Source organism: Hypanus sabinus, chromosome 3 (genome assembly GCF_030144855.1).
Source record: "Hypanus sabinus isolate sHypSab1 chromosome 3, sHypSab1.hap1, whole genome shotgun sequence".
Taxonomy (NCBI): Eukaryota; Metazoa; Chordata; class Chondrichthyes; order Myliobatiformes; family Dasyatidae; genus Hypanus; species Hypanus sabinus.
The window spans coordinates 30,860,866-30,879,603 of record NC_082708.1 but is presented as its reverse complement, the minus strand read 5'-3'; the positions used below and the strand labels follow the sequence as shown (position 1 = coordinate 30,879,603).

The 18,738-nt window shown below is 40.7% G+C and overlaps 1 protein-coding gene across 2 annotated transcripts in view; it reads left to right on the top strand.

Moving 5' to 3' along the window:
* The window catches only part of LOC132391155 (transmembrane protein 272-like), a 31,602-nt gene extending 19,777 nt beyond the window's left edge, over window positions 1-11,825 (top strand). For both annotated transcript variants that reach the window (XM_059963994.1, XM_059963995.1), the window contains 2 exons: window positions 1,209-1,291; window positions 11,436-11,825. In XM_059963994.1, coding sequence (XP_059819977.1) covers window positions 1,209-1,291; window positions 11,436-11,798 — 446 coding nt within the window. In that variant the 3' untranslated portion in view covers window positions 11,799-11,825. The remainder of the gene's footprint in view (window positions 1-1,208; window positions 1,292-11,435) is intronic.
* Window positions 11,826-18,738: the final 6,913 nt, after the last annotated feature.

The window sequence follows — 18,738 nt, the reverse complement described above, 5'->3', positions numbered from 1 at the left end:
CAGCTGTTCATACGACCATCCACCACCTGCTCCCATGGCTTTACATGTCCCTAACTGGGGGGGCTCCACAGATGCTACACCTTGTCCAAGTGTGACCTGCAGGCTCACAGAGGGAAAGAGGGCCTTACACCTCCTTTGTGTATTTCCACCCCGCCAGCTTATAAAAGGAACCTTATTAATACAAATTGTTTTTATTACAAGAGCAAGAACTTCTTGTCTTTCACGAATTCAATTTCAAGCAAAAGACCATGAAAATGACAGTAGGTGGCAGTGGGGTCTTATTTCATCTGTCTGTGGAGGTTGTGGCTTTACCTGAATAATTTTATATATCTTTGAGATGCTTCTTTCTAAAATATATCTGATTTGGACATTTATGTTTGCCTGCTCTACACTTACTCTGCAGCTGTTACACTTTATTCTGCATTCTATTATTGTTTTACCTTGTACAACCTGAGGACAAGGGAAAAGAATGAATAGTCTGTAAGACTAGTATGCAAGACAAACTTTTCACTGTATCTAGGCACATGTGACAATATCAAACCAATTTCAGTTCTAGAATCAGAATCACTGACATATGTCATGAAACTAGTTGGTTTTTGGCAGCAGTACAGGGCAATATGTAAAAAGATACTATACATTACAGAAAGAACTATATATTAAATTAAATAAGCAAGCTGTGAAAAGAACAAGCAATACGAACAAGGTAGTGTTCATGGGTTCATTGACTGTTCAGAACTCTGATGGTAGAGGGTAGAAGCTGTTCCTAAAATGCTGAGTGTGTGTCTTCAGGCTCCCCTGCCTCCTCCTTGATGGTGGTAATGGGTGGGATGCTTAAACAATTGATGCTGTAATTTTGAGGCATTTCCTTTTCAAGATGTCCCTGATGGCAGGAGGCTACACATTTTGCAGCTTTTTCCCTATCCTGTGCAGTGGCCCCACTGTGCCAGATGGTGATGCAACCAGTTAGATTGCTCTCCACAGTTCATCTAGCTGTGAGTGATAGTTACTGATTAATACTAGGAAGAATTCTGAAATGGAACAATTGATAACATTCCCCACACTAAATGTGCATGATACTTCAATACTATTGGGAAGATTTTAAGCAAGATCAGTTTTGAAAGGAAAACTGAACACTCGATGATGGTGTGTACAGTGAGCAATAAAACTCACAGCTTGCTGACAATCTCTGTCCTGATTATATATTTCAGGAATGAAGTTCTTGGATAGCTGCCCCATTCAGCCATTGATCCCACTGTATTTGCTGGTTGGAGGAATCATTGGCAGTTTGAAGGTACAGTATGAGTGCAAAACCAAGTCAACAGTTTGTGAAGCAAATGTAATTGTAACTAGTCTGGAATGCTTAAAGTCAAATACATCATTCCAGCAACACACACAAAACACTGGAGGAACTCAGCAGACCAGGCAGCCTCTATGGAAAAGAGGAAACTGTCGACGTTTCAGTCATTGAGACTGGGGGAAAAAAAGACGAGAAGTCCGAGTAAGAAGGTGAGGGGAGGCGAGGAAGAAGTACAAGGTGGTAGGTGATAGGTGAAACCAGGAGGGGAGGAGGGGTGAAGTAAAGAGCTGGAAGTTGACAGGTGAAAGAGATAAAGGGCTGGAGAAGGGGAATCTGATAGGAGAGAGTAGAAGACCATAGAAGAAAGGGAAGGGGGAGAAGTACCAGTGGGAGGTGATGGGCAGGTGAGGAGATGAGGTGAGAGTGGGAAATGGGAATGGAGAATGGTGAAGGAGAGTGTGGGGGGGAATTAATGCAAGTTTGAGAAATCAATGTTCATGCCATCAGGTTGGAGGCTACCCAGAGGGAATATAAGGTTCTGCCCCTTCCACCTGAGTGTAGCCTCATTGTGGCAGTAGAGGAGGCCGTGAACTGACATGTCGGAATAGGAATGGGAATGGGAAGTAGAATTGAAGTGGGTGGCCATCAGGAGATCCAGCTTTTTCTGGTGGACAGATCGTAGGTACTCAGCGAAGTGGTCTCTCAGCCTATATTGGATCTTATTGATATACAGGAGGCCACACCGAGAGCACTAAATAGAGCAGATGATACCAACAGACTCACAGGTGAAGTGTTGCCTCACCTGGAAGGACTGTTTGGGCCCCTGAATGGTAGTGAGGGAGGAGGTGTAGAGGCCGGTGTGGCACTTTTTCCACTTGCAAGGATAAAAAGCAGGAAGGAGGAAAGTGGGGAGGGACGAACAGACAAGGCAGACAGCTGTAACTCAGTTGGTCGGAGCATAAATCAGGAAATAGTTGGGGCTTGTAATAAGGGAACAGCTATAATTATGGGGGATTTTAACTTTCATATTGACTGGACTAATCAAGTCAGACACGGCAGCCTTGAAGAAGAGTTTATTGAGTGTATTCGGGATGGGTTCCTTGAACAATACGTTACTGAGCCGACAAGGGGGCAAGCAGTCTTAGATCTGGTCCTGTGTAATGAGACAGGACTAATAAAAAAATGTCCTAGTAAAGGATCCCCTTGGAATGAGTGACCATAACATAGTCGAATTCCATATTCAATAAGAGGATGGGAGGGTTAGATCTCAAACAAGCGTACTGAGCTTAAATAAAGGAGACTATGATGGTATGAGAGTGGAATTGCTTAAGATGGATTGGGAAAATAGATTAAAGGGTAGATCGGTACTTGATCAGTGGTGTATATTTAAGGCGTTATTTTACAACTATCAAGAAAAATATATTCCACTGAAGAAAAAAGGGTGTAAAAGAAAAAATAGTTATCCGTGGCTAAGTAAAGAAATAAAGCAAAGTATACGACTAAAAAGAAAGTTATATAAGGTAGCTAAATCTAGTGGGAAGATTGAAGATCGAGAAGCTTTTAAAGATCAGCAGCAAATAACGAAAAGATTGATTAAGAAGGGGAAGATAGATTATGAAAGTAAATTGGCGAAAAACATAAAAGCAGATAGTAAGAGTTTTTATAGTTACATAAAAAGAAAAAGGGTGGCTAAAGTAAATGTTGGTTCCCTAGAAGATGAGACCGGGAAATTAATGGTAGGGGACATGGAGATGGCGGAAACGCTGAACAAATATTTTGTATCAGTTTTTACAGTAGAGGACACTCAAAATATCCCAACACTGGATAAACAGGGGGCTCTAGGGGGAGAGAAGCTAACTACAATTCAAATCACCAAGGAAATGGTACTTGATAAATTAATGGGACTGAAGGTGGATAAATCCCCTGGACCGGATGGCTTGCATCCTAGAGTCTTAAGGGAAGTGGCGGTCGGGATTGTGGATGCATTAGTGATAATTTTTCAAAACTCGCTGGACTCGGCAATGGTCCCGGCAGATTGGAAAAATACTAATGTAACTCTATTTAAAAAGGGCAATAGACAGAAGGCCAGTTAGCCTAACATCTGTGGTTGGCAAAATGTTGGAATCGATAATTAAGGAAACAGTAACAGCGCATTTGGACAAACATAGCTTAATAGGACAAAGTCAGCATGGCTTTACAAAAGGGAAGTCATGTTTGACAAATTTGTTGGAGTTCTTTGAGGACATAACATATAGGGTAGATAAAGGGGAACCAGTGGATGTGGTGTATTTGGACTTCCAAAAGGCATTTGACAAGGTGCCACACCAAAGATTATTACTTAAAGTAAAAAATCATGGGATTGGGGATAATATTCTGGCATGGGTGGAGGATTGGCTTTCTAACAGAAATCAGAGAGTTGGGATAAATGGTTTATTCTCAGACTGGCAGTTGGTGACTAGTGGTGTTCCGCAGGGGTTGGTGTTGGGACCCCAACTCTTTACAATCTATATTAATGATTTGGAGAAAGGGACGAAGTGCAACGTATCGAAGTTTGTTGATGGGAGGGAGTGTAATGAGTGCGGAGAACATTGAAACCCTGCAGGGGAACATAGATAGGCTGAGTGATTGGGCAGACATTTGGCAGATGAAATATAATACTGACAAGTTTGAGGTCTTGCACTTTGGCAGGAAAAATAATAGAGCAAGTTATTATCTAAATGGAGAGAAACTGGAAAGAGCTTCTGTGCAAAGGGATCTGGGGGTCCTGGTGCAGGAAACACAAGAAGTTAGTATGCAAGTGCAGCAGGTGGTCAAGAAGGCCAATGGAATGCTGGCTTTTATTGCTAGGGGGATGGAGTATAAGGACAGGGAGGTCTTACTGCAGTTGTACCGGGTATTGGTGAGACCACACCTGGAGTACTGCATGCAGTTCTGGTGTCCATATTTAAGAAAGGACATACTGGCTCTCGAGGCAGTACAGAGAAGGTTCACTAGGTTAATTCCAGGGATGGGTGGGTTGGTGTATGATGAGAGGTTGAGTAAATTGGGACTCTACTCATTGGAGTTCCGAAGAATGAGAAGCGATCTTATTGAAACATATAAAATTGTGAAGGGGCTTGATCGGGCGGATGTGGGGAGAATGTTCCCAATGATGGGTGAAACTAGGACTAGGGGGCATAATGTTAAAATAAGCGGATGCCGTTCCAGGACTGAGATGAGGAGAAATTTCTTCACTCAGAGGGTAGTGGGGCTATGGAATTTACTGCCCCAGAGAGCTGTGGAAGCTTCTACACTCAATAAATTCAAAACGAAGATAGACATTTTCCTGGATAAAAATGGCATTAGGGGATACGGTGAGCGAGCAGGTAAGTGGACATGAGGCTAGGTTTAGATCAGCCATGTGATCTCCTGGGCCAGTTTCCGATAGCCTGGATGGGTCGGAGAGGAATTTTCCAGATTTTTTCTCCTCAATTAGCAAATCGTTTTTTTTTCCCTGGGTGATCACATGGGTTTGGGCGGGATGAATAATAAAATATAATTGGCGGCATGGTGCCCTGTTGGTTGGCACTGTTGCCTTGTGGGATTCGGTGATAACTAGATTGGATCAGCCATGATCTTGTTGAATGGCGGAGCAGGCTTGAGGGGCTGATTGGCCTACTCCTGCTCCTATCTCTTATGTAAGGAGCAATCCTTGTGGAGAGTGGGGGGCAGGGTAAGATGTGCTTAGAGGTGGGATCCTGTTGGAGATGGCAGAAGTTACGGAGAATTATGTGCTGGACGTAGTGGCTAATAGGGTGGTAGGTGAGGACAAGAGGAACCCTATCCTTGGTGGGATGGTGAGAGGACGGGGTGAGAGCTAATATATGCAAAATGGAACATATGAGGTTGAGAGCAGCATTGATGGCGGAGGAAAGCAAGCCTTTTTCTTTGAAGAAGGAGGACATTTCATTAGTTCTGGAATGAAAAGCCTCATCTTGAGAACAGATGCAGTGAAGATGGAGGAACTGAGAGAAGGGGATGACATTTTTACAAGTGCCAAAGTGGGAAGAATTGTAGTCAAAGTAGCTGGGAGAATCAGTGGGTTTATAAAAGATATCAGTAGAAAAAACTATCAGTAGAAAAGGAGGTACCCAACATAGACTGAGAGACTGCTTCGCTGAGCACTTACCAGAAAAAAGCTACATATCAATTGTGCCAGAAAAAGCTGGATCTCCTGTGGCCACCCATTTCAATTCTACTTCCCATTCCCATTCCAACATGTCAGTCCAAGGCCTCCTCTACTGCCACAATGAGACCACACTCGGATTGGAGGACCAAAACCTTGTACTCCATCTGGGTAGCCTCCAACATGATGGTATGAACACCGATTTCTCAAACTTCCAGTAATTGACACCCACTCTCCTTCACCATCCCCCATTCCAATTTTCCCCCTTACCTTTTTCCCTTCCTGCCCATCACTTGGCTCTGGTGCTCCTCCCCCTTCCCTTTCTTCCATGGTGGTCTTCTGTCCTAACAGATTTCCTCTGCTCCAGCCCTTTATCTCTTTCACCAATTAACTTCCCAGCTCTTTACTTCAGCCCCCGCCACTCCCAGTTTCACTTACCACCTAGTACTTCCTCCCTCCCCCCCACTTTCTGACTCTGACTTCTCATCTTTCTTTCAGTCTCAATGAAGGGGCCTGGACCGAAACGTCGACTGTTTACTCTTTTGGATAGACTCTGCCTGACCTGCTGAGTTCCTCCAGCATTTTGTGTGTGTGTTGCTTGGATTTCCAGCATCTGCAGATCTTCTTGTGTTTGTCAAATACAATGTGTATTGTTTTGGGGGTGAGGTCCTCCTTTTGTCCCATTGCCCGGATCCCTCCATTTGTTTCTTGTACTTAAACTGGTCAGACAAAATTAAATGAAAGAATCAAAGTGCATTCCTTTGGGGAGAGGGTGTGTGTTCTTTGTGAAGAGCAAGTAAACCCAGACTGATTAAATGTGCAAAAAGGGGCACTTGGAGTACTCACTCCAAAAAATGTTCATAACAGGGTAGAGATGATAAAGTGGATGCTTTTTTTTAATACCATGCCCTCTTCTGTGTTCTCTGTTCAAAATGCTACATATCAATTGTTGGAATCCTGTATTATCTGGAAGTTGGCTATTTAAAGTCAGAGAAAATATATGCTTTACCCAATGTAATCCATGGTCCAACTAAGAGGACCTTCAAGCATTAAAGTAAATGATCTAGAAGTACACCCCCATTTCTGAAATTAGTAATTCAAAGTTGAAAGTAGATTTATTATCAAAATACATATACATCTCTATATAAAACCCTGAGATTAATTTTCTTGCAGGCAGTGAAAGTCCACACTCACCAGGACGGACAAACAACCAATATGCAAAAAAAAAACAACAAACTGTGCAAATACAAAAGGAAAGAGGGGAAAAATAACTTAGCAATAAATATTGAGAATATGAGATGAAGAGTCAATAAAAGAGAGTCTGTAGGTTGTGAGAACAGTTCAGTGATGGGGCGAGTGAATTTGAGTCAAGTTATCCCCTCTACTTCAAGAGCTGTTGTTTGAGGGGTAATAACTGTTCCTGAATCTGATGGTGTGGGTCCTGAGACTGCTGTACTTCCTTCCTGAGGGCAGCACCAAGAACAGACCATGGCCTGGATGGTAGGGCTCCTTGATTATGGATGCTGCTTTCCTCCAATATCGCTCTGTGTAGATGTGCTCAATGGTGGGGAGAGCTGTATCCGTACGGGACTTTGCCATATCTACACCCTTTATAGGCTTTTCTATGCAAAAAACAATAGAATCAATGAAAAGCTGCTCACACCATAGACAGACAAACAACCAATGTGCAGAAGACAATAAATTGTGCAAATACAAAAAAGAAAAATACAAACTAACAATTAAAAAATAAATAATTATTGAGAACGTGAGTTGTAGAGTCCTTGAAAGTGAGTCCATAGGTTGTGGAATCAAGTCGGTGATGGGGTGAGTGAAGTTATTCACTGCAGTTCAACAGCCTGATAGTTGAGGGGTAGTAATTGTTCCTGAACCTAGTGGTGTAGGGCCTAAGTCTCCTGTACCACCTTCCTGATTGCAACGAGAAAAGAGGTTGTTACTGGAAACTACTGCACAAGCCTGGGTTCAGACATGTGTTACTGAGACCTGGAGTCATGAAGCTAGTCCCTGGTGTTTATTTATATTTTGCTCTTCTTAGATATTGAATCCCATGTTGGTCAAAAATGTAGTGCTGGGTGATCAATTTCTCCCCACAGCTGACCAGCTTGTAAGATATACAGTAGTAGGAAATGGAGGGATTAGAACATCAACCTACAGATACTTCTAGGCTAGTCTTGTTCACCACTGAAGCAGTTACAACGGGAAAAGTCAGCATCGTCTCTTTAAGATAAAATCCTGCCTGATGAACCTGTTGGATTTCTTTGAGGAGATTACAAGTAGGATAGATAAAGGGGATGTAGTGGATGTTGTATATTTGGACTTTCAGAAGACCTTTGACAAGGTGCCACGCATGAGGCTGCTTACCACATTAAGGGGTCATGGTATTACAGGAAAGTTACTGGCATGGTTAGAGCATTGACTATTGGTGATAGGAGGCAGTGAGTGGGAATAAAGGGATCATTTTCTGGTTGGCTGCCAGTGACTAGTAGTGTTCTGCAGGGATTGGTGTTGGGGCCACTTCTTTTTATGCTGTACATCAATGATTTAGATGATGAAACAGATGGCTTTGTTGCCAAGTTTTGCAGATGATACAAAGGAAGGGCGGGTAGTGTTGAGGAAACTGGTAGGATGCAGAAGGACTTAAACAGATTAGGAGAATGGGCAAGAAAGTGGCAAATGAAATACAATGTTGGAAAATGCATGGTCCTGCACTTTAGTAGTAGAAATAATGTGCAGACTGTTTTCTAAATGGGGAGAAAATCCAAAAATCTGAGAAGCAAAGGGACTTGGGAGTCCTTGTGCAGAACACCTTAAAGATTAACTTGTAGGTTAAGTTGGTGACGAGGAAGGCAGATGCAATGTTAGCAAACACAAGGAAGTCTGCAGATGCTGGAAATTCAAACAACACACACAAAATGCTGGTGGAACACAGCAGGCCAGGCAGCATCTATAAGGAGAAGCACTCAGCCCAAAACGTTGACAGTGCTTCTCCTTATAGATGCTGCCTGGCCTGCTGTGTTCCACCAGCATCTTGTGTGTTGCAACGTTAGCACTCATTTCAAGAGGTCTAGAATATGAGAGCAGAGATGTGATGCTGAGGCTTTATAAGGCACTGGTGAGGCCTCACCTCGAGTATTGTGAAGTTTTCTGCTCCTTATTTAAGAAAATATGTGCTGGCTTTGGAGAGGGTTCTGAGGAGGTTCACAAGGATGATTCGGGGAATGAAAAGGTTATCATATGAGGAACGTTTGATGGGTCTGTACGCACTGGAATTTAGAAGGATGAGGGGAATCTCATTGAAACTTTTCAAAGGTTGGAAGACCTAAACAGAGTAGATGTGGAAAGGATGTTTCTCATAGTGGGGGAGTCTAGGACAAGAGGGCACAGCCTCCAGATAGAGTGGCATCTATTTAAAACACAGATGTGGAGAAGTGTATTTAACCAGGAGGTGGTGAATTTGTGGAGTTTGTGACCATAGGCAGCTGTGGAGACCAGATCACTGGGTGTATTCAAGGCAGAGATTGATAGGTTCTTGAATGACACGGCATCAAACGTTATGGGGAGAAGGCCGGGGAGTGGGGATGAGGAGGGGAAAAAAGGATCAGCCATGATTGAATGGTAGAGCAGACTCAATAGGTCAAATAGCCTCATTCTGGCTCCTGTGTCTTATAGTCTAATGGAAGTAGAAACAAGATTTGGGGAAGGCTGGGGAATAGTATTGTGAGTACGGATATATCACATCCGCAGATTTTGAGGTAAATTCTAAAGGCTTTCCTAAACTGTAACTAGATTTCTTTTGGTTGGCTACATGCGGACTTACCTGGTGTAAACTGATAGCTGGGCTTTTTCATTTACATCTCTAACAGGAGTTGTTCCCGATAATGCCATAAGTGATTTTTGCCATGTTTTTTTAACCTGTGGTAGCATCATGCCAGGGTTACTGGACTGGTATCCAGGGATTCGGATGAGTAATAGAGTCATGAGTTTGGATCCCAGCCTGGCAGATGCAGAATATAAGTAAGTAAATCTGGAAGAAGTAGCTGTTGTCGGTGGTGTTATGGTATTCCAGCGCTGTGATCGAAAGATCGAGGCTCAATTCTCACTGCTTTTAAACATTCTCCCCATGACCATGTGCATCAGGGTTTCCTCTCACATTCCAAAGGAGTACGGGTTACGATTAGTAGATTGTTAGCAATGGATGCATGGTGATGCCTGCAAGCTGCCCCAAAACATCGTAAATGATGGTGCAAGTGAAGCATTTGACTGCATGTTTTAATGTACATGTTACAAAGGAAGGTAATCTTAGCTATGAAATTACCTTATTGTTGTGAAACCCCTCTGGTCCTTCAGGGAAACACTCTGAAATCTTCATCCAGTAGGAGCTTCATTAAAATAGTTGACCTTCCAACGTCCTCCTGAAATAGTGCAGTAAGCCGATCTGTTGTTGGTCAGTTAGAATGGGCAATAAAAACAGCCTTGCCAGAGAGATCCATGTTCTGGGAATTAACTAAGCAATACATTTCTGTTTAATTGCTTTCCACTTGACAAATGCAATCACCATTAAGAAAAATTTAAAAGACAGATAAAATCCAGCTATATTATTGGAAGTCTCTATTTATCTTTTTGTCGAATGGTTAAATCTAATTTTCTGGTTGGCTGCCATTCATTAATGGTGTTCTGCAGGGGACGGTGTTGGGCAGGACTGCTTCTTTCCACATTACATGTCAATGATTGATACCTCTTCGGCCAAGTTTGAGGATGATACAGAGATAGGTGGAGGGACAAGTAGTGTTTGAGGAAGTAGGCAGTCTGCAGAAGGATTAGGAGAATAGGCAGGCAAGTGGCAGGTTGAACAGTCTTGGGAAGAGTACGGTCATGCACTTTGATAGAAGGAATGTTTTCTAAACAGAAACCAAAAGTGCAAAGGGACTTGGGAGTCCTCATGCAGGATTCTCTAAAGTTTAACTTGCAGTTGTGAGGAAGGTCGATGCAATGTTAGCATTCACTTCAAGAGGACTAGAATATAACTGCAAGGATATAATGCTTTAAAAGGACTGGGCTTGGAGTATGGTGAACTGTTTTGAAAGTTCAAAGTAAGTTTATTATCAAAGTACATATATGTCACAACCATTTTCTTGTGGGCATTCACAGTAAATACAGTAAACATAATAGAGTCAATAAAAGACTGCGCCCAACAGGACAGACAACCAATGTGAAAAATACAACAAACTATACAAATACAAAAAGAAAGAAAAAAAGTCATAATAATCAAAAATAAATAAGCAATAAGTATTGAGAACATGAGATGAAGAGTCATTGAAAGTGAATCCATTGGTTGTGTCCCTTATCTAATAAAAGATATGCTAGCAAGGAGGCTCACAAGAATAATCCCCGGAATGAAAGGGTTAACGTATGAGGATCATTTTATGGCTAAGGACTTGTACACACTGTTCACTGGAATGAGTGGGGTATCTCATTGAAACCTATGGAATATTGAAAGGCCTTGATAGAGTGGACGTGGAGAAGATGTTTCCTATAGTGGGGGAGTCAGAGGCAGAGCACAGACTTAGAATATCAGGAAGTCCCTTTAGAAGGGAAGAGGGGGAATTCCTCAAGCCAGTGGGTAGGGTGATGAATCTGGAGTTCATTGCCGATGGTGGCCGTGGAGGGCAAGAGAAAGGTTATGGCAACAAAGCTTACAGGGAGAAGGCAGGAGAATGGAGTTGAAAGGTATAATGAATCAGCCATGATGGAGAAAACGCAATGGACAGTATGACCTAATTCTGCTCCTGTGTTCTATGGTCTTATTTTTTTTTCTTGTTTTATATCGTATTTCATACAGACACATCCTCTAAACTACTTTGCTGATGTTCATGAAGTCAGTACCAAGTGTTTTACTGATTGATTAGACAATTCTGTCTGTCTGACATTGTCTGTTCTGCTTTTCTAACCACACAGGTCTCCTTCCTCTTGTATGATTCCACAAAAATGAGACGCCTCCTTAACAAGTCAGTCATGATCGGCGACGATGATGACGACGAGTATCCTTGGCGACAAAATCTGCACAGATATTACATCCATATCACCCTCAGTCTGTTCCTGTTTGTCTGGTTTATACTGGGGAATTGCTGGGTTTTCTCCGTGTTTCTGCCAAATTTCATTCCACCTTTTCATCAGCCGCAAGATTACTGTGACAAAACAGTGTACATATTCTCGGTCGTTGTTCTGATCATAAGTCATACAGTTTTAGGCCTTTTGGTACTCTGCAGTTGCTGTATAATTTCTTTTTCAAAGTCAGGTGACGATTCAGAAGAAGACTGAAAATCAAGCATTTGGCGATCAAGAAAATTTCCGCTTTAATTAAAATGCCAATTTTAAGAACTCAGAATTGGTTCATCCATTCCTGGTATTTCAGGTCTGGCCATGATAACTATCTTCTCTGATGTGCCTTGCCACATAAATTTTAAAGATATGAGAAGGTGAGGCTAGATTTTAAGCATGCGCAGTCATGTATGAAACATCTATCTCTGTGCCCTTTTCCAATCTTGTTTGAAGCTTGTCACTGTATTTGCATGCTCCTTCTGTATCTTTGGTGACTGCTTTATCGATTTGGTTCAAATGAAGTCAAGCCATATGGGGACAATCTACAATGAGCGTACGTTATGAATCGATTATTAAAGGCACAGGCTGTGATTTAGACCAGTCCGATATTCAGGTTCAAGTTTAATTATCATTCAGCCATACATGAATCCAGCCAAATGAAACAGTATTTCTCTGGGGCCAAGGTGCAAAACACAGTACCAACAGTCATACACAGCACAAGGCATATATAAGAAAACAAGTAAACATACAGACACACATAAAATGTTTCTATATATAGTCCAAGTAGTTGAGTGATATGTCCTGTAAATTGATGGTGCATGGGGGTTATCTGCAAGAGCAAGAAGTTCTCAGCAGTCCACAGATGAAGACAATCATGCGCACAATCATTGAAAACTGGATAGCAGCACTGACAGGAGGAGTCAGTCCCAACCAGCATGGATGCCATACTACACCACCTATGGTGTTGACTGCTGCAACAGACAAGCCCACGGCTTGAGGCCTAGGCTTCACTACAATTAAGGAATTAAGGCCACGAGCTCCCTTGCTGCCTGTGTCACCAATAAACAAGGGAAACAGACTTACAGCATTTTACATTATCATTGTCCACCAGGGTTTTGCAATCACAAGAGAAACCTCCAAAACAATCACTTGCTGTTGGACGGCACGATGTCTTCGTGAACCAACTCCGATACCTTTCTGTAGCAGGGCATAACACAGTCTACACCAGGTCCAACTCCTCTGCCAATCAGAAGCTTGCTGATGGGGTAGACCTGGAGTACTTGAAGTTCCCAATGCCCATTGTGATACTAGTGGGGGAGTGGCTGAGCCCTATACCTGGTAGTTTAAGGATTTTAGCCCTAAAGTTCCTGTGCTATATACTACTCTTCAAAGACAGACTTTTAAGCTGTTAGCCAGCTCAAATTAACTCTTTACGATGTCAACAGTAGCTCTTGTGGTAGTGCTAGGATCAAGTCCTCTTGAGACTTGTGCTCAAATCTATAACTGTCCAGCAGTAGCAATGTAGTCTCAGAGGCTATGGCCCCTGCATTCTGAGGCTGTACCATCTTGCCCTAGACTCCCCACTATTGGAAAGATCCTCTCCACATCCACTCTGTATAGGCCCTCCTATGTTCAATAGATTTCAATGAGATAACCCCTCATTCTTCTAAATTCTAACGAGTACTCTAGAGATATCAAACACTCCTCATGAGTAGGTAATCAATTTTTATTCATTCAGAGTGTAGACATCACTGGCAATACTAGCATATATTGTTGATCCCTAATTGTTCCTGAACTGAGGAGAAAGTTAAAGGTCAACTACACGTGGGATCTGGTGTAAAATATAGGCCGGATGTGTAAGGATGGCAGATTTCTGCCCTGATGGATATCAGTGAACCAGATGAGCACCTCAAACAATCCATCAGTTTCATTATCACTGTATTAGAAAGGCCAGCAGATCTTAATTCCAAGTTTATGTAATCATTTCAATTTGATAGCATTCAAACTTGTCTTTGGATTAACAGCAGAGATATCCGGCTGCATAAGGTTGTGCATGAAAGATAATGAGAAGGCGTACAAGGTCTTGATAAATGATAGTTGTTCAAAGTCCTTGAAATATAGTATCAGTTACTGAGATTATGGTGTAATCTGTGTCACACATGCAGATGAAATGCACCTGTAATCATTTTTCAACAACATGTGAACCCAACTATTCTGATTTAGGGTCATCACCTGAAATGGTGACCATCCTTTGCCTCCACAGATGACCCTCAGAATTTTTTCTAAAAGCTGGGATTTTTATTGCTCCAGATTTCAGCATCTACAGTCTTGTGTTTCATTTGACACAAAAGCTGTGATTGAAAACACGGTGAGAAATATCACAGTTTTATGATGTCAGTCTTAAGAAATATTTTTATTGGCTAATGTGACAATTAAGATTAAAGTGAGCCAATCCTAGATGACCACATTAAACATAAATTTAATAATAATATTGCCTGCCTTAGCTTTATATTCTTTGAAGTTATGAACTGATAAAGTCTATTGGTATCTGTATTGAATGGTCCAATTGAGTCAGTGCCCATGATCACTTGGAATGACATAAATCAACAAAATTTACACAGTAGGCAAGCTTCCTTAATGGGTCCTGAGAGCAGAGCTCTGATTTAAATATTATATCCCATTATTCTTGATTATTCCACCAGGGAGAAAAATTCTCTGCAGAGACATGAATTTGAAACCCACCATGGTAACTGGGTATTTAAATTAAACTAATTTCAAGATTTAAAAAAATAGTTTCAGTCACAGTAAACACAGCACAAACTAATAACCCTTCTGCTGCACTAATGCTGTTCATGGAAGGAAATCTGCCATTCTCCCTCAGTCTAGATTATATTGAATAAATATGACAATGCAGTTGATTCCTATCCATGGCAATTACAGAAAGGCGAATAAAAGCTGGCATTGTCAGTGTGACCACGTCCTGTGAATGAATAAATAAAGTGAAGTCTTCTACTACATAGAGATGTCAAAGGCATCCATCTCTGATCCAACACCCAAATTACTGCAGATGCTGGAAATCCAAGATAAAAATATAAAGTAGTGGAAGTAGTCAGTAGGTCAGGCAGCATCTTTGGAGAGAGAGTAACATAAATAATGATTTGAGTTGATGATAGTTAAAACCAAAGACAGTTAAGATGTTTGATGAGCTGTTCAAAACAGATAGAATTTTGATCAGAAAGGAATCTACCCATGGCAGAAGTATTAGTGACCAGAGAACTTGTTTCATTTGCTAAAGATTCAGCAACTTCATCAGAAAAACATACATGCAAGTTAGTGTGATCTGAAATTTAGTGCCTGAAATAGAGAATGAAACAGTTTGAAAAGAAATAAGATAAATATTTAAAATAGGACATTGGCAGAGCTATGGGAAAGAGCGAGAGGTATGAGACAAATTGAGCGGCTCTTCCACACAGTGTTAGGACAATGAACACCCCCTCACTATGCTGCACCTCATCAAAAGCAAAGCAAAGTATATGCAACTCTCATTCATAATGTACTTGCTACAAATAACCCTTTTTATATGAGAAGGAAGAGTGGGTAGTTAGAGCAATTGGTCCTAACCTCAGTTGCAATCAGTGGTGTGTGTAATAACTACTTTCAAATCAATGGCCATTATACTTCACCACCTATTCATTAAAGATGATGGACTTTCAGTAGTCTGAACAGATTATTTAAATAATTTCAATGTACCAATTTGCTTCTATAATTTTCTTTATCACTGCTCCATTTATTAGCCGCCAGCAATTATGCTTCACATAGCAGCTCTTGTCCATGACTACACTAACCCCTCCCCTTCACAAGCAACATGAATTACAACCTAATAATCAAAAAAGAAAGTTGAAAATACACTTTCCTGCACGATGTTTTTGACTTCATTGCAGTATTGAAAAAAATTATTATTTATATCAAAAAAAATGAAAGCGATTGTTTATATCGAACAATTCTCTGTGAGTAGTATGGTTAAGTTCCTGGTGATATTTCTGATATTGACTGTTAAGTACAGGGACACTGGTAATGGTTATTTTATTGTGTTTATGTTGAAGGGTATACGTGCTGCTTCCTATAAGGTTTGTGCATGCATTCTGATCAATTTGACTTTCTTGACATGTTGAATTTTGATGTGGTTATCCCCAATTTTATCCATCTTGTTGAGCATTGTGGTTGTTTTTGGTATCAGTATTTTTAAGCTGTGACAACAATCAGAGTAAAAAGAAAATTGAAGTTCATGTAATTTTTAATAGATGTTTTAGTGCATGCTAGGCATGTCATAAAGTCAAGATGTATATCCTGCATGTATGTTGACATATTTTAATTCTACATATTTCATATTTTAGCTTTGTAAACCAGTGAAGATGTCTTTTTCTGAAATGGTGTGAAGTTGCAGGAGTACACAATTTGCTTCAATTATGAGGTAATTCCTGAGGTGGTTCAAATTTGAAGCGATCTTACTATATAATCATTGCAGTGCAATACTGCAAAGTCAATATATTCTCTTCTCTACTTTTTGATTAGCTGTTCAAATAGTAGACACAATGTGAAAATATTCAACTTGGTTTGAAACTAAAAGCTATTAAACATATTCAAATGGGGTTTATTTCATTAAACAGGTCTGAACATCCTTCTTTGTGGGGTATTCCACATTTTTACATTGACAAAAATTTACAAATTTAATATTTCAAGGGAATGTATTGTCACATTACATTTGTAATCATTGTTGGAAGCTGATGTTGTATTTCAATGCTTCAGACTTAAAGTATGCTTTTTAACATCCCTTTGTGTGACAGAATGACTTCATACACGATGGCTAGGCTCAATGTAACAGTAAATAAAACCTTCTCTGGATTGTACTGGTGCTGTGGTTTTTGTCCTTGCAATTCATTATTGGTATACCAGCACGATGCACAGAAATTATTGTGGGGAAATAGGGTGCAAATGTGCAGAGAATAACTGTGGCGTAAATAGAGCGTGCTGCCAGAGATCAGAATCAGTTTTAAAATCACCAACATGTGTCGTGAAATTTGTTATAATACATTTGCAATACATAATCTAGAAGAAGAGGAAAAAACAATAATAAATAAGTAAATAAATTACAGTATATGTATATATCATATGTTGTACTGGCTAAATGCAATAATATTGTACCTTGGGTTTCTTTTGATCTGGAACTTGATCATTCGGTTTGTCATTTCCATTTCACACTTCAATGGGTTTGTAGCTTCCCCAATCAGGACTTTGAATTAAGTGAAATTAATATTGCAATTTGGCTTTTTGTCTTGTTGACCTCTGCCAAGTCAGCATTGATGCAGACCATTAATACTTATAGAACTAGCAAAGCAAATATGATAGAAGGTGGTCAGAAATGTCATTGTGTATCATTGAACTACATAAACTGTTCTGTCCTTTATAACGCTAACCAGTAAATGTCAGCTTGATCTGAGTAGCATTCAAGATTCACGATTATTTATGTCCAGCACACAAGTGTAAAGGACAACAAAATATTGTTTCTCCTTTTCTGCTGCAGTAAATACATAATTAGTTAAAGAACATAATAATAAAAACACACAATAAATATAAGTACAGGAGATAGCTTACATACATTGACTATATGTCCATAAAGTGACACAAGATAAAAGAGTGTCTGTACGCAAGGTGACTGGCAGGAAATGATAAAATAGTGGTGGTGGTGGTGGTGATGGGTTCGTGGTTATTGGCTGGAGATATTGATCAGTCTTACTTCTTGGGGAAAATAAATGCTTTTGAGTTTGGTGCTCCTGGCTCCGATGCGATGTAGCCTCCTTCCAGATGGAAGTGGGGAAAACAGTCCATGAGCACTTCATGATGCCGCTGGCCTTTTCCCAGCATCGGTATTTAACTACAGGTTGTAGAGCCTTTCTGTATTTTCTGTCCTGTGAGATGCTGCAACATGTTAGGATGCTTTCTACTGCGCATCTGTAGGGCATAGGTATTACAGGATGTGAGCAGCATGATGCACAGAAACAGTTGTGAGGAAATTGGGTGGAAACAGGCAGAAAATAACCATGTAGGGCAAATAGAAAGTGTTGCCTGAGATTGTACGTTGTACTGGTTAAGTGCAATACCTTGGGTTTCTTTTGATCTGGAAGTTGATTGTTTGGTTTGTCGTCTCCATTTTATGCTTCAATGGGATTTTAATTTCCCCAATCAAATCCTTGAATTAAGTGTAATTAATATTGCACTTTTTGTCTTGCTAACTTATGCCAAGTAGGCATTGATGGCATCACTAGACATCAGTAGGCATCACTAATATTTTAGCCTTACAAGCTCTATATCAAATAAGGTGGTCAACAGGTGTAGGACTAAACTACATAAACCATATTGTCCTTTGTAAAGCTGGGCAGTAAATATTAACTTGAACTGTTTAGTAGTTAAACCATCAAAATGACCATTATGTCAAGGTCAGATGGATGATCAAGTGGAACCTCATTTTGGAACATAGTCATCAACAAGTAATATGACTGATGGAGAAGGAATTTTGACCTTTCTGAGATCTATAAGAACAGAAAGCCTTTACAGAAGACACGGAACAAATAGAAATGCAACATACATAAGTACATGAATGGGAGGAGTATGAGAGGGGCAGGTCCATGTGCAGGTTGATGGGACTAGGCAGGATAAAAGGGCCTGTTTCCATGCTGTAATACTCTATAACTTCACACCAAACCTGACCTTGGGGTTGTTTGAAATATTTATTTATACCAGACATCTCCCAGGACTGACATCATTTCCCCACACCTCCTCCCTTCCCTGCTTGTCACCTCTCCCTCACCTATCACCCAACAGTTCTTGCTTCATCCCATCCCTTCACCCTATTATACCAGCTATCTCCTCTCTTTCTTTCCAGTCCTGATGAAGTGTTCTCAACCAGAAAAATCAACAGTCCATTTCCCTCCTTTGGATGCAGCCTAACTCATTGAGTTCTTCCAGCATTTTGCATCTTAAACCAGAAGGCATTAGTATAGGGTAAGAGGTTAGAAATGATCTGAGGAAGAGTTTTTGCATCCAATTGATTGGTATCTGAGCACACTGCCTGAATGGGGATGGAGGCAGAGACTCTGCAACT